Genomic DNA, 21,622 nt, shown 5'->3' on the forward strand with positions numbered 1-21,622 from the left:
AGAAAATTATTATTTCCTTTCTTGGCAGTTGCCATCCATGAGTCTTTCCTGGCTCTGTGTAACCCCGGTAGGCTGTTCAGTAGTAGATCTTCGGAGGTCAGAAAAAAGGGTGGTCCTCATTGACACCAAAAAGAGTCGATCAGTGATGAAGCCAGCTTAAACGAACACTTTTGGGAATGACAAACTCTGAACTTATTCCTGCAGAGTCATTTGCAAAGTCCTCGCTATGCTTTCGAAGTATTTCTTTTTCAAGCAGCACCTTCAGGGGTTTGTTTTCAGGTAGTTTTCAATTGTCAGCGTGCACAAGAAGTGCTGGACGTGGGGGGAACGCTCTGCTGCAGTGCGAAGGTAGGTGGAATGAGTGGAGGAAATTATTCCGTTTCAATGAGGCTTTATATAAATCCCTTGGCAAAAATCTTTTAAATTAATGTTGTGTGTTGAGTCAAACCAGTGATGTTGCTGTATTTAAAATTCGAGTGGGTTTTGTTTGTTTTTAAGTATTCAGTGAGAGGAATAGTCCGTCTGAGCTGCATACCTAGACCATGAATAAGGCGGCTACTAATCGAACTCAGGTTTCTTCCACAGGCAAAATAGATGTTCATTGTTCCACAACGTTAGGCTTTACCGAGAAACGTTTTACTAGCGGTGTGTGTCCTGACTACAGTAAGTATCATCACCGCTGAGAGAAGCTGTCCCGTTCCTGAGGCATCTTCTCCTTTGGGATTGCATGAGCTTTCAATAAACACGCAACCACCCAGGATGGGGAACTGACATGGGTTCAGATCGATGGTTTGGGTTCATTTTACCTCAGATCACAGTCTTCATCCGAGTTTACCCCCTGGGGCAACATCAATGAACTGATCAAGAAATGACAGCATACGAGAAGGAGACCACTGTGTGCATTCTGCGTGCGTGGCGTTTGTTAAGGATAACTTGCCAACGCTCCTGCCTGCTGAAAGGGCACCGGAGAGGGTACAGCGTGCTGCGCTTCCCCACGAGCAAACTGAGAAGTGGCCTGGGAGTTACGCGCCAGTGCAATAAAGCACAAACAGCTTGCCAGACTCCGAGGTTGTCAGCTGCTCTGTATTTGTCTTCACAATAAACGAGTGTATCATCAGGTGCTGTCCAGACTCCAACAAAGAGGCTTTGTTCTGTTTAAGTTTGCATCTTTATGCAGAAGTACTCGTATCTATAGCCCTGCTCACATTTCAAGAGAAACAACATAGTACCCTGTGTAAGGCTGCGAAGACTTGGTGTCAGAAGTCAGTTTTATGATGTGTACCAAGTATCAGTAAATATATTTGCAATAAAGTGTGCAGGTGGATGGTACATAGCAAAGAGTGGTTTTGTGAATATTAACATCTTGTTCCAGTGATCTGAACAAAACAGATTGTGCTGAACGCTGAGAGCCCTGTTTCACTGGGCACAAGTAACTCCAGGAGTGCAGGGACCAAGCTGCCGTGTGTACTGTGGTTACTGCCTTAATACCTGGGGAAAACAGCCAGACACTGTAGATCCTGTGAGTAGATCTGCTCAGTGGCTCTTGAAAGGCCATAAATACAGGCTTTTAACATGTACATCTGACAGCTGCCTTTTGAAAATGGTCTTTAAAATAACAGAAGTGATGCTAACGGAATTAATGGAGAATTTAAAAAAATATGAGCTATGTTAAATGAGCTGTTGGCATTATTTGAGAAGCCTGACTTGAAGGTGCACTCTATTATTATTATTATTCCTACCTGAGGAAAATCCACCCGACTGGAAATGAATGTTTGATAATTGAAGCTAATGCTTACCTTTAAGGGAAAGAATGGGTCTGCCCTGTTTAGTTTCTCTTATCTTTTTGGTCTTTTGTGTCATGGGGAGGATGATTGCTGCTCCTACCACACTGGCATTCACAGGTATGCTTCGAAGAGCAACAATTAGAGATAACTCAGTCTATTTTCCAAAAAGTCACATATCCGTGCTCCTTGTTACTTTGTTAGAACTGTGAATTTCAGGCAAAGTGAAAAATGGATACAGCGATGACATTGAAACCTCTTTGCTGGCAAGCAGAAACCCCCTTTCCAAAGCACCGGCAGGTCTGGATTGTCAGGTGGGTCTTGATTTTGATACCAATCGTTTGTTACCGATTTATTACTGGGGCCAAGCCCACGGTAATGGTGGTAGTTCACACTGGACCTAAGTCATGCGCAGCGTTTCTGGCACACCGACACACCAAGATGGGGGCTTTAAAATCACAGTCTGAGGTGCAAATGCAAATAATGATTTAATCTGATCCCATCTTAGGAGCTTCACAGAGGGTCCCTTTTAATAGCTAGGAGCAGCCCTGTGTACCTCCGAGGCTGGTGATAGGCTCTTTGGTTGCTCAAAATTGCAGCCGTGACCTGCAGGAGAAAGGGGATGCTCTCTGCTCTTAGAGGTGGGCTTGCATCTCCCTTTGGCAGCGTGGAGTGGCGCTGAGGTGGCATGTGCTGGCCAAGAAGTCCCTCCAGAGAGGGCAATGCTCTTTCCTTCTGAGCTGCTGGGAGAGAGGACCGCATCAGGCAGGCGGTGTCCACATCCTCCGGGTGATCTTCTTGTCTTCACATCAGTTTAAATTACTCGCTTAAAATTCATTCTCTGAAGTAGAGCTTGCAAACTGAGCTTGTTTGTGGGGCTTGCAGGATGCTGTCCCAGTGAGTGAGACCTTGAATCATCCTGCGGCTCAGCCAGTTTTACATACAGTAAGCGTCCCTCTCTGCGCCGGTCAGCTGTAGTCTTCGGAAGTACAGACTGAAGTGAAGAAATGGTTTCAGTACCCGCTTGTGAATCCTATTTGGGGAAAAAGGAGGGGTTGCCTTTATCTTAAAGGTTTAGTATTTAAAGCACTGATTACACCCCCATACCAATAACCATTGCTTATGTGGCAGCTTTTTCCCAACTTCAAGTCGTGCAGTTTAGCTGCTATTCCCTTAACTTTATTCTGGGGAATAACATGAGAAGACTTCATACTCCAGCCTGAGCTGCCTGAAGAGCTCTGTAAACAGACAGATTTCCTGCAGCCTTCCCGGGCTCTCCCTTCTCCAGCCCTGCTGCCTCCTTCCACAGGTTCCTGCAGCAACAGCGAGAGCAGAACCCCAAGTACCTGTGTGTGCATCTGCCATCGCTGCAGCGCCGAGGCAGCCGACCCTGGCCTCGGCCGGCACCGCTGCCGTTGAGTTCACGCAGCTCCCCCCGTTTCGTCTGCCTTCCTTTCCTCCCTCTTGGAGCGCAGAAGCCAGGATGGCCAGAAATGCAGAGCACCTTCTTTTTACAACACTGTGATCTGCTCCAGAGATTTTTTTTTCTGACCCTATACAAGCAGAAGACAAATTTAACACCTGAGCTGTAAATAGCAGTAACTGGTGGTCGTCTTAGGGAAGCAGATCTTGCAAATGTAAGGGTTATGGAAGTGAAACGCTGTGCAGTGCTTGCACGTTATTACTGTTAATACCCCTACTCACTAGCCTTCCCTTTGTGACTTCTCCAGCAACGGTACCGCGTCGCCGCTGCCCAGCGTGCGTCGGACCAGGGGAGCCTTAATGCTCTGCTTGCTCTCCTTCCCAGCTGCTGCCCACAGCCCTGGAAAGCTGTTGGCTTCCAGGGGCTTCAGGGCCTTGGCAACTCACCAGCGCTGAGACCTGCTGAGCTACTTCTTAGGCCAAGTCAGGTGCGTGTGTTGGGGGAATGTAAGGAATGAAGGAGCTCCCTGCTACCTGACCCTCTGGGGAGAGCAGGCAGGAAATCCCCGCTGCTGCCCAGCCGCAGGCAGCGGAACGCTTGGGTCTCCTGTTGCAGCCTGCAAGCCTAACACTTTCTTAACATCCCAGGTAGAAGGTAATGTGACCCCAGCACCACGGAAGGACTGCTATCGGAGACCTGCGGTGAGCTGGCTGTATGAATTAATTACAGCTACATCCAGGAGAATGCAAAACAATAGCGCCGAGGAGAAGGAATAAGGTGAGTTAGGCAAAACGCAAGAGCCTAGATCTCCCCGCGGGGTGCTGGCTGCGGGGAGGCTGGTGGGATTCCAGGAACAATCTCTGTAACTCATTTGGCCATCCACGCACAAGCAGTGTGGGGGAAGAAACTGCAGTAGCTTATGTTCTGCTAAGCAAAAGCAGGTGGGCCTGCTTTCAGGATAAAAAGATACCTTTTATTGCCTAGAGCCAGAGAGACGAGCAAGCGTTACAGGTGTGGGGCAGAGCGAGCGGTCAGTGGAAGCAGACAGTGCATCATGCCCATCTGACAGGGTCTTGGCAGCAACCGCGGGGATTTTAGACGTAGCGGCTCATTTAGAATTTGATTTAACACCCACTGCAATGTGTGGGAGTCACTGCTGGATCAGGAGCTGCTGTTTCAGCCTCTCAGGCACTAAATTGAAGGATTTAAATTTTTTTTTTAAACCCCGGCCTCGTTTTCTTCACTGGGGCGTTATGCATGTGGAGCTAATTAAGGAATGGAGGGGTGCAGGGGTTAATGTAAATGTACTCTGCAAAAGATCTATTTGGTGCTTGTGAGGGCTGCATTTAATAAGTAGAAGGATGTTCTCTCTGCTTTGGGAATTCATGGCAACCATCTGAATAAAATTTTAAAAATAACCTCAGAGCAGCATTGCAAAGCTGATCTTCTACGCCTGAAGGGAGCCCACGTATACAGTAAAGAATAATCAGGCTGTAGGAATCACGCAACCTCTACGTTTCACAAAATGCACTCAAGAAGCAGCACATGAATTTCGCTGCTAAAGGAGGAGAGGCATTAAAGGTTATCAGAGAGACTCGAAAATGTCACGTGAGCCTTGAAGCTGAGTCATCTCATGGATTAATCCACGGAGAGAAAATATGGGCTGAACTGATAGTCTTGATTTAGAGAATATGAGACACTTGTAAAAATGTGCACGAACAGGCAGGTGTCTGTCTAATGGCCTTCAGCCCACGATGCAAGAACAAGAACATCCCAAACTACCTCAAGAAGGAACCACTTGTGAAACAATCGCTCCTGTGACAGCTCCTGACGGGGTGGCTGGTGGCCCCAGCACCCCTTTCTGGGGTTCAGCTGCTCCCTCCTGAGCATCGGGTCACTGTCACCCGATGTCACAGCGGGCAGCACAAGCTGGTGGTAGGAGAAAAATAGGCCTGAGTGCTTCTCACTGATGGGCCAAAGTCTCTAACGGAGAGCAGAGGTGCACGGAGGGATGGCTGCTTGGAGAGGAGCAAGCTGCTCCGGCCCTGAGCTGACCCGAGCCCGGAGCAGAGCTGTCTTGCTTAGCTGCAAAGGGGGAAACTACCGCAGGAGAGCGGTGGAAGAAAATACAACACAAAAAACATGGTGAGAAAGTCTGTTTGTACCACTGCAGTTTGTTGCTGTGACCAAAGTGGTGAATCTTACTGGTGTGGCCGTGCTGAGACCACCCGCCCTCGCGCGGGAGAGATGGGCCAGCAGTGCTGCCGATTACAGAGAGAAGGGTGCACGGCTTAGAGCGCACAGCCGACACGTTACCGCCACCGCGCTCCGTCCGAGCCCCACGGGAGCCTAAACATCTCCGTCCTTCTATGCCACGGAGTGTGTTTTCCATATGTTCCCCTCCACATCTGCACATTCTTTAAAAACGCTATTTATGGGGCAAAAGCTCATGGACTGCGGTCTCTGCGAGAGCGTTTCTGGCAGTCGGGTACGGGAGCCCCCCCGCTCCCTGGAGCACCCCGGTGTCAGGATGCTTTCGGCAGTGGGTGAGGACAACCGCGGTGCCTGGAGGCACGCTGGGGAGCGAGGGCCTGGCACCCCGATACCGCGACCTTGTGTCAGGGGTTGTGCATTTGGGCGTTGCGTTTTATTGGGTGAAAATGAAGGTTATTTGGTTTGTGTCAGCGGTGAGCCTGCAGCGCTTGCTGCGCTTCTCAGCTGGGGTCTCTTACCTCGCCTGGAGGGTCTCAAGGTGATGGGGATGGAGGTGGAGGAAGGAAACGGGATGAAAGAAATTCCTCCCGGGACAGGGTGGTTTGGCTTTGGCTGGAAACTTGTGCTCTCAGATGAAGAAACCTGGGGCAAAGACAGAACAAAGCCCTGCCCAGGCACGGAAAGCTGAACGCTGCCAGCGTAATTTTTGTTGTGCACGTCCCTAGTTTTTTCTTCACAAAAAGTGAAAAAGACATAATAAAGTTGTGCTAATATTAACAGTACGGATCTAATTTGCCTGGGCTCACAGGCAGATTATTGTTTCAATTTAAGATCGGAGCTTTCTTCATCACAGTAATAATTAAAACAAAAACCCAAACCCTGAATATACCAAGCTAAAAAGATTCAGGTTCGCAGGGCTGTGCGACCGCCAAGCAAACCCCGCGTGGACAGAGGCAGCGCAGCTTTGCCTGCAGACGGGGGCCATAGGGAGGCTGGGGCTTTCCCAGCCCGGCCGTGGTGGTGCGGGTCCACGCAGCGCCTCGTCTTGCCTTGCCTTGCCTTGCCGGTCCCGCCGAGGGTTGCGACACAAACGAGCACGCTTTCAGCACACAGCGCGACATCGCGGGCAGGGTCTGAGTGCGGCGTTCTCAGCACCACAGCCCCTTCAAATCTGTGCTTTGTTTCAAGCCTGATAAAGCACGGACAGGCGAACTCCGGGCCGTGGCTGCCTCGAGTCAGCTAGCGAAAGGAAGGATGCTGCGGCGGCCGATTCAAACAGGATGGAGAGACTACGTGAAGCGATGGGTGCACGGCGAGACGCGAGGTGGGGGCTGGGGAGATGAGCGGTGGGGTGCAGCTCTGGCTGCACGTCCTGTGTGTTTTCAGAGCAGTCGCCAAGGCTCGGGCTAGCTTAGGGGGTGTCACTGGCAGAGCTGCTGCAGTAAATCCTGTCCCAGCCCCGGCGCTGGGTAGATACGCTCAAGATTGGCCAGAAAATCTTATTTGCCAGCATGTTTTATTCCACTCGAGGAATGGTGCGGGTTCTACACAGAGAAACTGTCTTTCCCTTGTAGAATCTGCATTTCTGCCAGAAGCGTTTGTTGATGTATATTTACCCAAAAATGCTTTGCAGTGCAATTGGCTTTTTTTCTTTTTGTTTTTTTGTTTTTAAATGTCCTTTTCAGGAGCAGTGAGTAGGCCCAGACTGCTTCTGCTGGGGGCTGCACTGCGTGCTTCTACAGCAGGTCCGTGTTAGAAATCTTTGCAAGTGTAACGGTGTTGATCACTGGAATGAGTTTGGTGAGAGCAGTTTATCTGTCTCTAAATGCTTGTTTTCAACTAGTCTAGGTTATTTGGCAAGGACGCTCTCTTACTGCAGGCACCATCAGAAAGTGTCTCCTGATGGGACTTTTTGGGCAGCTCACTCCAAAAGGGCCAGCAGGGGACCAGCCACCATCATTCAAGGACCAGCAGTTGGTGATGGTTCGGCTGGGGGTTACACACACAGAGTAAGGGCTAGATGTGCTTAATGATTTGCTTTGTCTTCTGAATTAGTGAAATAAACCTTGGAACTGGAATAGAAAATGAACGTTCCTCATTACGATGCGGAGCTTTTGATGTGTGTCGTCCTGCTCTGTCCCCGTTCTCCCCCTGCAACAAACACGATGCTGTCCGTGCCCACGCTACGCGCCGGCCAAGTCCCTGTTAACAACCTCTTAATTTGGGGGGTTAACAACCCCCTAAAATTAACAACCTCTTAATTTGTACTAATGACATTAGTACAAATCACTGGAAAGAGCCAAAGCCGCCACGTTGCCATTTTACTCAGATTAATATGCAAATCAGGAGGCAAATGCATCCAAGGAATGTAGGTCACGGTGGAAACGTGCAGAGTGGGAAGAGAAGGGACAAGCAACGGGGACTTAGGGGACTGTCTCGAAAGGCCGCCTCTACCTTCTGCTGGTGGTTGCAACCCCCGTTGGGTCTGTTGGAGTTATTCAGCGACTCTTCCGCTGCACCTTGGTTTTGTGATGAAGCCGAAATCTCGTAAAGACTCCTTTGCAGTGCAGGAGCGGCGTTTCCCAGGGCTTTCTATACGGCACTCACAAGGGAATGGAGACGGCCAAAAATCTATTTAAGCCTGAGCACGACGGCACTGCCTCATGCTGCTCAAACAGCCGCATCCGGGAGGACAAAGTCTGTCCCTTTGTATAGAAACGCGGCTTGAAGCTTGTTTGCAAACCTCGTCAGTGCAGGTTTTTGAGCTGATATTCCTCAGAACAAAATGTGCTGAGGAATGGATGAACCGAGTTATCTTTAGATAGGTGGACTGAGCCAAGGTCAGACAAACATTAGCTTTGCCGATCTCTGATGCTGCTAAACTAAAATGCGAGCCAGTTTTATTTGCGTAGGCACTCCACTGAATGCGCAGCATTCACAGGTTGAGGATGACGCTGCTCGTGCTGCCTACAGGTCTAAAAAAAATTATCTGGATTTCAATTTGGAGTATCAGTACTAGCTGTGTGCTTTGAAGAACTGACCAGGGTGATTATCTCCATTTTATAGCAGGAAAACTGAGACATGGCAAGTAGGCAGGCTAGTAACCAAGGCAAAATACAACCCGGAGCTCCTGAATCCCAACCCTGTGCCTTGTTTGCACCTTCCATCTCCAGCCTTCTGCAGCTGCCAGCCTTCCCCCACCACATAGGCCATCTCCACGGGGCAGGAGCGGAGCCCAGGGGGGTAGGGTTTTTTGTTTTTATCCTCTCCTGCAATCAGCTTTGATGGTGCGGAAGGCAGCTCCCGGCTCTGGGCTGGCCCAGAGGTTCAAAAGGCCGCTTGCCCAGCCCGTGGCACACGCTGCCGCACAGCCTCTGCCCCGGGCCAGCGTGCTGACGGGAGCTGCAGTCCTCCTCTCAGCTCTGTCGCTTGCGAAAGCATCCTGGCTAAACTTCACAGCTCTCATTCATTCACGTGAAAATTCTACTGCGTTCAGCCTGATTTGGGCTTGACAGTGAAATTGAGGAGAATCTATCAAGCTGAAGGATTCATAAAACAGTCCTAGCCTTAGTCTCTGCCAAGAAAACACTCCCATGATCGTCCCACAGCATCCCTTCCAGAACGTGAACGGCAACATAGGAAACCAAAACCCAGACAGGCCGACGGACTGGTTTTACTTCAAACTAAAGGCAGTATCTATTTCTGTAAGATTACAGCAGTGCATTCTCAATACCCCTCAGTATTTGTTTGCACCTGAAGTCGTACGGCACTGGCTATACTAATCACAGCCTGCCTAAATACTATCTGTTCCTTAATCTGCTCAACAAGGAGGAGGAATGAGCTGAGTCACCGCACGAACTTGTTGGCAGAGCCTGGCCCACCCCACCCACAGCACCCGACCTTGCCAGCTCCCCACCTTTGTGTTGCAACCTTCCTACCAAGCCGCCGAGCACCTCCCCGGGGAACGCTGCAAGGACGAGGGCTCTGTTGTTGTTGCTGGGCATTTTTCTATCACACTAGCTCATCGCTGTGATGCCTCCGAGGAAGGAGTAGTGCAGAATTTCCTTGATGATACATGTTGCAGTGAAGTCTTATCTCAGCCGTGACTTCTTGCTTTTCCTTTGACACAACAATACGGGAGCAAGGAAGCCTTCTCCCTGCTTTCCTTATGGTGAAGTCACAGCCACGCTTCACAGGTTGGTCAGTTGGTTTTTTAAACAGAAATCACTCCATCCTTGAACTTTGCCCCCAACTCAAGTAGGTTTTACTCAGAATTAGCACTAAAAATTCAGCTATGTGATCCGAACAGGTATCGAGCATATATCCATAACTAATGAAGAAACTTCCCAGTAAGATGGAGTCAAACTGGAGAGTGTTTCCAATTCACACAGAAACAGAACGCTTTTACCAGGCAGCGTCAGTCCTGCCAGTGCCTCAGACGCAACACGAACGCACATGCATGCTTCTGTGGTTTCAGGAAATACAGAAAAAAAAGTGTTTCGTGTCAGTAAACTTGGAAAGACTTTTTAAAAGAGAGTGACAGACTTTTTTGTTTCCTGGAACTCTGCGAGCTGACACAGTGCAGCACAAATCAATGTTTCAAATGACCATGCTGGTCAATGGTCACACCAACCGCTATGGAGCAAATAGGATTTTATTTTTTTTTTTAAACCCTACTCCAGATATAGAAGTCAGGAGGTGCTTGATCATTAACATTTGCTTAACAGCTTAATTAGTTCAATACGGAAGCAGACCGGTGCAGAATAATCCAGTCTCTTCCGAGAGCAGATGGATCAGGCCCCTCCACAATCGCCGATTACGCTCGCAACGAATGTCACCAACTGCAGGGACTTCAGGGAGAACATTTTAAAGTAAAAGAGGGCAATGCCTCCACCTTCAGCGCAGTCCTACAGCATTCCTTGCGTTTGGGAGAAGCCAATTACAGCCAATTAGAAGTGCTAGGTTTAATTCACGGCTGAGAAAAAAAACATTCCTGAAGTCACTGACTTGGAAAGAAAGGCAAAGCATGCAAACAAGTGTTTCAGTATGGAAACTGAAACACCTGAAAAGCAGAGCAAGCGCAGTATTGCCATCACCTTCATCACCTCTGAATTATACAGGGTTTTTAGTTATGTTTTGAGAGAAAACGTGATGGTTTAGCAGACTGGCCCCAGGAGTCGGACAGTTTCTATTCTTAGCTCTGCCTCTTCGCATTAACTTTAACCAAACAGCAATTTAAAAAATAATAATCTCACTGCGAGTGTATTACTTAACCTGCAGTTAGCATGCTTTTTGGAGCTACGTGTAGTTCTACATATAGAACAATTATGTTTATAATATAAAAGAAGAAGAAGAAGAAGAGTTAGTTTTAGGTCAATGATTCATGCTGTTGAAATAAACACTGCTTTAAGAGGTCATGCAGACATTCTATCATGAAACACGTAACATAACATAAAGCCCAATTTTTATAAATATTTGTTGTAAACAGGTCAAAAATCAAAGGCCAAGTCTAAAATAAAAAGAATGGGACACACGAGCCTAACTTTGTTTCCAGTTGGCTACTCAGAAACTTTGCAGGATCCAATTCACAGTTTTTCAGTTCAGTTTTTCCACTACCAAACATCAACAAGGTTTTTATTCAGATTGATTGAACTATAGTCAAGTTTAAATGTTCACAGTATCATCAAGACATGTGGTTAGTACCACCTGGTTAAAAAGTCTTTCAGGAAGAGGAAAAAAAAATCTAAAATGCTAACCTAGCTTTCAAACTGAGGTAGACAGGTCGTGGTGACTTGAGTGCTGAGGGTTGGGTTTTTATTATTTTTTTTTTAAATCTGTTCATCTAATAAAATGCTTTAGGCAACAATTGAGATTGTTATGTTAGTATTTCTGACAGCAAGAAACTTTGTTTTGAAAAGTTAAAGTACACAATTTTTTTAAAATAGAAATATTCCTCTTCTGTTACCAAAATAATCAGAAACATCATAGAAAACTATGCATCTTTCCTCTAATAATTTAAGCCTGCTATAGAACAAGCCATGTTAAAGCAGCCAGCTACCAGCTTGCTGTTCACAGTGTAGAATATGCCATTCTTTACCCTACTTTTGCTCTCCAGCCGAGGAACACAGATCAAGAAGGCTGCACCTTAAGCATTTTAACCTGTCTACACACACAGAGGTTGTTTTAGTTTTTCAACCATTAAGTATAAAGTTTGCGGTCTCCACTGATACACCAGCACGACGGCACGCACAGCATTTATAACGCTGCCTGGCAGCTCCCTTTCCACGGGTGCCTGTGAGGTGGGTTTCATCCAGTGGCCTTTGGAGCCAGAGCCTCTCACTGATTTAGTTAAACGTCCAAAAAGACAGACACAGAGAGAAGAAATCCAAGCTGCTTCTGCGAGAGAAAAAGCGAGACCCCAATCACATTGTTAAACAATTTTGATCCCAAGAAGGCAGAGGCTAGTGGCCAAAGAACAGCTCAGAAACGGGTCTGCGTTTCATGACGACCTCCTCTTCCTCCTCCTCCATCACCTCGGAGAGGGAGGAATACGAAGGGAAGCCCCCTCTGGTCTTCGGCTTCCTTCTCGGGCCCGTAGTGGCAGCCAGGAGCTTGTTTAAGGACGAGGGCTTCCTTAAACCTTTGGTGAGATCGTAGAAAGCCATGTCATCGGATATGACCCCCAGGAAAGTGCTAGTAGAGCTCAAGATTGAGGCCGCAAGCTTTGTGGTCTTCTTGATGGGCATGGAGGGCTCCACGTTGTGGGGAAGGCTGGGGTCCCCCAGCAAGCGCCTGACCGCAGAGGAGGCCCCTTCCTTTAAGTACTGGTGCGGCTTCTTCCCGCTGTAGTCCCTCAGGTCGGTCTTGGCGTGGTAGCTGTAGACCAGCATGGTGATGATCTTCTCCTGGCCGTGTATGGCGGCCAGGTGAAGCGCCGTGTAGCCGCTGTGCGACCTGGCATCCACGTTGACGCGGGCCCCCCCCTTCTCGGCCGCTCTGATGATATTTGTCACCATGTCGCAGTTGCCGTTCTTGGCGGCCCAGTGCAGGGCGGTGAAGCCCGAGATGAAGTCCCTCCGGGCCGCCAAGCTGGCGTCGCCCAGCAGCAGCCCGTGGAGCTGCTGGGTCCACTGCCCGCCGGCCGCCATCACCAGCCACCGGTGCTCGGCCTCCTCCAGGGGCACCGCCGCCGCCGTCTCCTCGCTGGCCCGATGGTTCTTGGGCCACCGCCGCAGGCCGGGCGAGCGGGACCCGGCCTCCTCCTCCGGCGGCGGGGGGGACAAGGGGGACCCCGGCTCCTCAGGCGGCACCGGGGCGGCGGCGGCGGGGGGCGGCACGCAGCGCACCGGCAGCATGCAGGGCTTGGGGAGCGGCTCCCGCCGGGACCCCGCCGTGCCGGCGGGCAGGGGCACCCCGCCACCGCCGCCCTGGAAGAGGCCCCGCAGCTCGGAGACGGCCCGCGGCGACGGCAGCTCCTCGGGGGGCGCCGGCGAGAGCCGCCCGGCGGGGACCGGGACCGGGCCCGGGTCCGGGTCGGGGCCGCCGCCATCGCCCGCCGGCGCCAGCGCGCCCCCCGGCGGCGGGGCGGGGCGCAGCTCCCGCCGCAGGACGACGAACTTGGCGCCGTCGCGCTCCTTCACCACCGCCACGGCGTTCACCGCCGCCTTGAACCGCTCCCGCCGCTCCGCCCGCGCCGCCGCGTCCCCGCCGGCCTCCACCAGCGGCCGGAAGGTGCTCACCAGCTCGGCGTTGCGCACCCGCCCGCCGCGCTCCCGCAAGAAGCCCAGCACGGCCGCCGGGCTGATGTCGAGCTCCGCCATCCCGCCGCCACAGGTGGTGGAGCCTCCGCCGCGGCGGAGGGAGCTCGGGAGCCCGCCCTGGGAGGCGGAGGGGGAGGGGGCGGGGGGGCTCGCCGGGATTCGCAGGCGGGAGGCACCTGCGGCGGCGAGCGCGTCCCCCGCGGCCGCTCCCGCTGAGGTGATCGAGCCGCCCCGCCCCGCCCTGCCCGCGCCGCCGCCTCCGTCCGAGGGAGCGGAGCGGCCCCGGCGCCTGTCTCCTCCCGCGGGGCGGTGCTGCGCTGCGGGGGAAGCCGCCCGGCCCCGGCCCCGGCCCCGCGGGCCCCGTGGCGGTGAGGGGCTGGGCGGGGAGGCGGGAGGGCGGCGGCCGGAGCCGGTCCCCCTTCGCTTGCTGCGCTGATGTCTCCGTCAGGTGATCGCGGAGACGCGGGTCGGTAAGGCGAGGAGTGTGTCAGCTCTTCGGAGGCTCCTCAGGCAGGGGCAAACGCTTCCTTGCTGACTCCTCTTCCAACTTCCTAAACCGATTATTTTTTGTTTGTTTCAATAGCAAACAAGCGGTGCAGCTTTAGGGAGGAATCACTCTGCGAAGTCAGGTCTCCATTCTCTGAGAAGCCTCTGGTGTTCTCTGGGAGCTGCAGTTCTCCTGGGTTAGAGTCTCGTGCCTCAAAATAAGTCAGAAGATAGGTGGATGGGTCAGTCTTTTGAAATATATTTGACTCCATGTGATACTATATATATATTACCATACTTATTCGCTATATGGCTTTTATCTCTATTGCATCTACAATGTACATATGTGTATCTATATAAGTGATGAAATCTGTACAACATGCCTGCATCTATTCATGTACACCTAGAGAAGAGAGCTTCTCTTCTTACAAAGAGAGGAGCTGTCTCTGCTGCCATATCAATTACTTCTGCTTAAGCATTTAACATTATTGTTGTTCTCTGCTCTACAGGGGAAAAAAAATCCCAGACAAATGCCCTTCCCGAGGCGAAGGAGTAGGACTGAAGACCTCCTGGAGGGATGACGTTCAGCCAGCAAACTTGTTTTCTCCTTCACTGAGTGTTGCAATTGAGATCGCTAAATCGATTCCTGAATGACTGAACAGTTTTTCTAGGAAAACAGCAAGGGAGACTGAACACAGAATGAATGAGTCAGTGTGGTATGAAGAGAGATAAAAGTAACTGTCTGTACAAGGATAGATAAGAAAACAGAAAATAGACTCGGTTTTATTTTCACTGTCTTAGAACTTGAATAAAATGGAGTATTGGCCTGTGCCAAAGTCTCCATTTTGAAGGCAATTCGAGGTGTGTCGATCCCCACACAGTGCATCTCTCTCCCCTCTCGTTGATGCTGACCTCCTTTCTGCCTCTTTACACCTTTACTGGTGGCGGAAGAGCCTCTGCCCGCAGATTGCTCAGAGTCTTCCTTTGGCAGTCCTTCCCTTTCTCTCTCCATCTTTGTGCAAATCCCTGAAAAGCTATTTTATCTCTTGCTAACAACCTGGCGCTGAGACAGTTCCTCAAAATCATTTTGCTGCTCTAATGTTCTTTCACATAATAGTGTGTAATCTTCATGCTGCTTGTAGCGATTCAGTATTTCTACGTGAATCGCACGCCTCTTATTACTGCCTTTTTACATGGCATACACAGCAACCTCGCTCTCTGCTGAGGCAGCCACTTGTGTCCAGTGCTCTACTGTATTAGCAATGCTTTCTAGCTTATGGCATCAGCACAGTTCTGCCTGCCCTACTGTAGAGAGCTAATAATGAGCATGCATCCAAACATTAATTGCTATGCCTTGCTTTCAATGTTGATTTCTTTTCCTTACTAGAATCCATTGCAGGCATAAGAAAATCGCAGAAGTCCGTGATTTTTTCATTGCAAACTTTCAACTGTACCCTAGGATTATACTTCATATCTGCAAATGAGCGAGAGGAGGAGGGAAAATAATTCAGGAGAATAGGCTCTTTTAAAAAACATTTTCTTACGTTACAAATGTTAAGGGAGAAGTTGCTGCTATTGCTTGAATTGGTTGAAGCACAGCAGGGTATGTCCTCGGGCTCACGGCTACGCTGAGGGTGTTTCTGTGGGTGCTCGCAGAGAGGTGCTGCGATCTGTCCCTGCCTCCACAGCCCTGAGGAAGGCATCGGCCCCCTGCACCTGTGTATCCTTTGAGATCCATGAGGGTGCCATCAAATCCCATCCATTTTATCCCCAGCCCGGCACCTCTCCTTCAGAGGGGTCTCCATGTACCAGGCCCCCAGGAAGCCTCACTGCTCAGCACCCAAGGGGGCACCCCTCGGGTCACTGAGGTCCCATCACCTCTCCAGGGGTTTGCGTTGGGTCGAGGTCCTGAAGGACGAGTGTTGCTGAGACTGTTCCCCACTGCAGGTCCTGGCATTCCTCGTGGCCGCAGAGCAGAAGGGCACATCCCCAGGAGGTCACAGAAGAGGAGGGAGGATGTCTACAAGTGCACCTCGTGCCATGCCAAGCGTGAAATGGTTGCTCTCGTTTAACTGCCCGGATGCGAGGAGCTCTTTCCCCAGGTAATTTTCCAGTGATGCATCCAACCGCCTGTCCCAGGTGCGCTCGCTTCATCCTTCGTGGGCGACCCGTGCCACGCGGCTGTGCTCCTTTTCACAGTCTCTCTGTCAGTGGGTGTTAGGTTAGTCCTATACTTCCTGTGATTAAGAAGAAAACAACACCTCTGGCTAATCCTCGCACCATTTCTAGACCGCAGCATGGGGCGCATCCTGTTTGCCAACCTTTCCCTTTATCTGTTGATGCCTTTTGGTTGCCCCCCTTTCAGTCTGAGTGCCAAGTACCAGGGGACCAGATCCAGAGCTGCTCGGAGTTTACTGAGCGCTGGTCATATTCGGATCAGATTGAGCAGCAGAAATTAAGCTGTTTGAATGCATTTTATTCATATGGATAATAAAAGCCTGGAGCATTACGGGTGTTATGCGCTTCAGGCATCTGAGATTTCCAGCCTTAAAAAGCATGAGAAGTTTTGCCTCTTTTTCTATGTCACCAAAAACCTAGAAAGCAAGTATTTTTTGTGGGGTTATTTACGGAATGCTGTGGGCTGCTTTGTCGAAGATTTCTAGCCAACTGTCTTGATATTTTTAATTTACTGGCTGGGACAAAAACAATGTACAGAAACCCATGATTAAATTAATTTACTACTACTTTTTTAAACACAGATAGTGCCGTTTGCTAGTTCTACGTCATAAGCCGTAGAGAGCTGGCCTCTATTTTGAGCTGCGTGACTGAGGAGAGTTAGCTTTCCCGTGAAGAAGTTTCACAAACTTTCCAACTATCCGCATTACAGCGCAGTAAATGGCACAGAGAGCCTGGGGCCTTTTGCCACCCCCTCGGGGGAGAAGGGAAAGGTTCTATGACTGTAATTATTCACACCGCACAAAACCAGGAAATAAAGTGGGAGATCAAGCAAAGCATCTAGTCAGAGCAAAGAAGTTTCTACTGACACTTCAAAACCGAAGGAGATGGTATCCCAGGTCCTGCTCCTTCCTGCGTGATTTTCTCAGAGCCGTAGGGAAGGTGAGGTGCCAGGTTGGAAGCAACGGAGGAAGAAAAAGGGAATATGGGGGATAGTCTCAGTCGGACAGGGTGCTGCTGCTTTGCAGAAAGGCGAAGCTTAGGTGCTCTTGACCACAGATGGGATTTGTACCCCAAGGAAAAATTATTTTCCTCTGAAATGAAATCAGGGTTCCCAGAATAAATAGGATGACGAAGCCCATGATTTTTCACTTTCCTTGTTGATATTTTCATGTAAAACAAAGAGCATGCATTGTGAAGGAAAATAGCTCTTCCTTTGTTCCATGGAGAAATGCAGTAACCTTCCATAGATAAACAATTGAGAAAAAGTCTGTGAAGGGGCAGGGACAGAGGGAGAAGATTATTTGCAGATAAAAGGCATTTTCTCATAAATGAGCAAGGTTCAGCTGTAACTCAAGGACCTCAGTAACCAGTTCGGACGATGTTTCTCAACAGCAACCCTTTAAATGCAGTTTTCCATGTATCTCAGAGTTTGTATTTATTAAATACTGCTTGTTCCACACAGATGATGCAAGGACCCAACCCAAACGTCCTCAGGTTTTCAGATGGTGCCTGTGAACTTGATGGGATTCCAGGAGGATAATGCAAACCTGGCATGAGGTACGGTGTGGTAATACTGCCCTGCAGCATGAGGAGGCAGGGAAATTCGGCGTCTGTTTCCAGCCATCCCACTGACATTCACCGGGACCACGCAGGATATGCAGGGAAAATGGACCTACGGCTCCTATTGACTTCCAGCTTAGCAGGATAGCACTTCTGTAGAAAAGACTTACAGGTCCCATATATTGTCAGTATAACCAATGAAAGTTTAATAAGGTGCTTGGTGGTAGTGCTGCTAAAAGAGTAGCTGTGAAAGCATTTGATTTCTAAAAATCCCCAGGAGGACACATTGCAGGAAATGAATAGTTACCAATAAGCTGCTTCTTCTGGCCTGCGTTGAAAAATGCGAAGGCGTTCTGTTTATCTGCACCACCTGGATTGGAAGATCAAGGATTTTACTCAGCCCTGAAAGATGCAGCCGTCTTCAGAAGGCCTTGGTCTTGCTGCAGTATTCATGTGGCAGGCAGGATGATCGCTTGCTCACTGTGGCTGTGTGAAGTAAAAGGGGCTGTGAGAGCGTTTATTTCTCTCCACTTTCATAGCCTGTACCTAGGGTCACAACGTGAAGAAGTAAAGCAACTCCTACCGATCTCCCCACCATCAGAACTCTGCTACTGCAAAGCCACCGTCCACGCAGCGAGGGCATTTTCCTTCCTCGCCCCAGGACAGAGAGGTTCCAGGGACACATTTCTGCCTCTCCAGCCCTTTGTGTTCTCTGCCCCAGCTCTTTACCTGTAGAAAATCGACAGCTCATGCAAATTCACTGCGGATTTAGCAGGTACAAATATTCCACAGAGTTTAAAATCCTTGCAGGAGCATTCAGCACTGTAATATACGTTTAATTCCCGTGCCATTAGGAATAATTTGCATAACAACTGATGCCTTAGCAGTTAAAGGAGCCACGAAATCCAATTCTCATCTCTTGAAGCAGTTGTTATGCATCTGAAGCTTTGGAAATTAGCAGGGTTTCTCTTGAATCAGCATTAGAAATAGCATGCTTTTTGAAATAACAAGGCATTTAAAAATAACTGCGAGCTTTTACACAGTGCTCTCCTGTCACAGAGCTCTGCCCCATGCTGGTGGCAGTGCTGATGGACAAAGGGAGAGAGGACTCCAGCTGCAGAAGGTCTCGGCAACACAGCTCAATCAGAGCGCCAAGTGACAGCAGCGTTGTCCCTTGATCCGTTGCAATGTCTCAGAATTTCCTTTATGCCGTGAATCTTTGCATCTGACCTGCAGCTCGCAGAAACCAGAAGCTGTCTGGGAATCAGCTTTTGTGAGCCTTGTGGTGTTACATTCTGCACTTTATTGGCAGGGAAAAGAGGTCTTAATGAATCTCAGTCAATCAATCCTCCCAAAGTACCTGGCATAATGACATTTAAGTGTGTGTTAAGCAAGAGTTTTATATTGTCTTAAATCAGGACTCCAAAGCTTGCCTGTAAAGCAAAAAAAAAAAAAAAAAAAAGTAACTTTTTAACCTTTTTATCTCTTTATTTTTGCTTCTTTGTGATATATAAAGGTGGCCTGGAAAGTTAACTCTGCTTCTATATAAACTATTCTACTTGCATCTGGACACCAGAAATACCAGATTTTAGCTTCCCCATTTTCGCTGAAGGACCCAGGGAGCACTGGAGAACCTTTGGGAATTGGCCAAAGAAACGAGACGGCAAAGTGAGTGTCTGGTCTGCACAAACATCTCACTCGCAAGGGATAAACGAATAAAAGGTTCAGCAAGCTTATACCACTGCTGCGGGCGGAGGGAGACTCGGCTCTAGAAGCCAAAGCCCAGCAGGCCAGCTTTGCTATCCCTGGCAGCTCTAGCACAAGGCAGCATTAACAAAGAGCTGCGTCTGTGACAGGAAGAAGGTTGGGCTTTTTTTTGGTCATTTTTGGTGACCCGAGAAAATAAATTAACAGATAGTGTTCAGCAATGGCCTTTTTAGAGAAATACAGCATTTTTATAACCCATCTTTAGCCAGAACTAATACATGGATTAGCAGAATTAATTTGGTCGTAGGCAGTCCGCTTAGGAAGGACAGAAAAACAGCTCTTCTGACTTGCAGTAGATTTTTTCATAGTTCAAAAAGCAGATCGCTTGGATAAGACCTCCTCAGAAAATGCCTTGAAATTGCTTCAAGGGAGAATACAGCCTTCTTCCTAATCTCCGATCCCTCTAAGCACTTGCATTTAATAACCCTTGCCCCCTCCCGTCAATTATCTACATCTAATTTCTATATCCTGTTTTATTTCTCCAGCATAAGCACAGTCCCCTTCTGGGATGAACAGTGCTTCCCAGAGGTCCTGCAGCGCAGCGCAGGTGGATCCCAAGGAGTCTTGGGAAGAATCAAAGACGTGGAGATGTAAGATACGACCTTGCACACCTGCTGTAACGCAGCAACTCAGCGCCCGCTAGCACAGTGTGGTCTCATTTAATTATATTGCCGTGGGAGCAAGAGACCTTTATTAAGATCGCAAATGGCGGGTGAGGGAGAAGACAGACGTTAACATGGAGTGCAGCTCATCGAGTATTGTAATGAAACGTAACTTCTGTTTTAATTTGGTTGCTGAGGTTTGGTTGTCTTTGAATACTTCAGTCCTGCTTTAGGGCTCTCCAGGGACTGTGCTTTTGTGAGCGATGAATAAAAGGAACTGGGATATTGGGTATCTTTCCTTTTCCTTATCTTGCCAAAAAATTGAAATTTGGCAAACCTTTTGAAAAACAACTGGAAACAGGGCCTAAGCACAGTTGCTCACTGTTTCCTAGGAACTGGGGTGAGGCTTGGAGCTTTAGCTGTATCATACTCAGGTAACGCCCGTATTTGTGGCCCTCCTTTGTGCAGGATGCTGGAGGTGATCTAGGAGCACCTGAGTAGACAAGGAAGAGTCTCCTGGACAGAGTCACTCCAGGTAAGCTCTCCCTCATCCATTCCCTGGGAGGTGGTTACATTGTGCAGTGAGATTAGCATCCCACATCTAGCATAATTTAGGGGAGTTCAGGCCGTGAACTGGTTCTTAAAGGACAGTCTTTGCCAACAACCACAAAGATGGGACAGCAAGTTCTGGCCCTACCTGAGGAGGGGAGCAGAGCATCAAGCTTCAGCCCATACTCAAAGTTATCTTGATTCCTTAACACTCGCTGTAGCTGGTGCATGCACTGAGTGGAGAAGCAGCCCTGAGGATGGTATCTGAGGAGCAGCTAAGCCGAGCAGGCGCGTGTCTAACAGCAAAGAGAGGCGGAGGGCTGAGCGTGTGTCCGAAGCTGCTGGGGGGATTGCTGCTGTGCCCTCAGGGACTGCACGCTAACTGCCGCCCTTTTGCGCGGACAGTAGCTTTTCTCTGGCTCTCGTGTGTAGTGAGTTGCAAGAGGGCTTGCTCTTCTTGGGGTGTTCAAAATGATCCTCAGCAGTCCTTTCCCCACATGGAGTCAGTGTCATAGGGAGAAGTATTTGATCTCTTTGCCCAAACTCGGCTCTCCAACTGCAAGTATGCATTGCTTCAAGAGAGAGGATGAGGAGAAACGACGAGGCCACAGTGGCTGATAGGAAGACTGGGGAAAGCCTAAGACAAAACCAGGGCAGCAGACAGATGAGGGGTGTAGGTCTGGTCTGGTGACCCAGCTGCGTGACCAAGAGGACGTGTGGCTCTGGGAAGCTGTTCCTTGATAGGTGGACTGCAGCAGAGGGCACCAGAAAGCAAGAAAATCTTTGCTCTGTGCTAACAGCTTGTAAAATACTGATGTCTTTGTGGGTTACAAAGACCGAGGGTGCTGGCGATGGGACTGGCTTTGTGCTTTGTGTGGGAAGGAACGATGAAGGAAGACTCGACGGTTCTCTGCGGCGCACTTTAACTTACCGTCAACACGGGCAGCGTACCGGCCACGAGCTCTCGGCATCCCGGCTCAAACCCACACCGCGGCCGCAACTTCGGGGTAACTCCCGTGCGTGACAGAGGCACGTCAGCGCCGAGGCACTGCTGCCCTGTGCTCTCTGAGGGCCTTCCAGAATGCTGGACGCTTGAAGCTTCTCGAGGTGGGGGAATGGGTCTCTGTATACCTGTGCGCATCCCCTGAATCCTGCAGAGGATGCTGCTGGCGCTTCTGCGGTCACGCTCGCACGCTGAGCTCGCCCGTGTCGAGGGCGATGCCGTACGGCCGCCTCACAGCCCTCCGCAGCTGCGGAGCGCCACCGGGATGACACGCTCGTCCCCAAAGCCCCAGCCGCGCT

The 21,622-nt window shown here is 49.8% G+C and overlaps 1 protein-coding gene across 1 annotated transcript; it reads right to left on the bottom strand.

Moving 5' to 3' along the window:
- Nucleotides 1-10,126: 10,126 nt before the first annotated feature.
- SOWAHA (sosondowah ankyrin repeat domain family member A) lies at nt 10,127-13,613 on the bottom strand. Its single transcript, XM_072873666.1, has one exon. The coding sequence runs from the start codon at nt 13,236-13,238 to the stop codon at nt 11,880-11,882; it is 1,359 nt and encodes a 452-aa protein (XP_072729767.1). The 5' UTR covers nt 13,239-13,613; the 3' UTR covers nt 10,127-11,879.
- Between the last annotated feature and the right edge of the window lie 8,009 nt (nt 13,614-21,622).

The sequence above is a fragment of the Ciconia boyciana genome, chromosome 9 (assembly GCF_034638445.1).
Source record: "Ciconia boyciana chromosome 9, ASM3463844v1, whole genome shotgun sequence".
Taxonomy (NCBI): Eukaryota; Metazoa; Chordata; class Aves; order Ciconiiformes; family Ciconiidae; genus Ciconia; species Ciconia boyciana.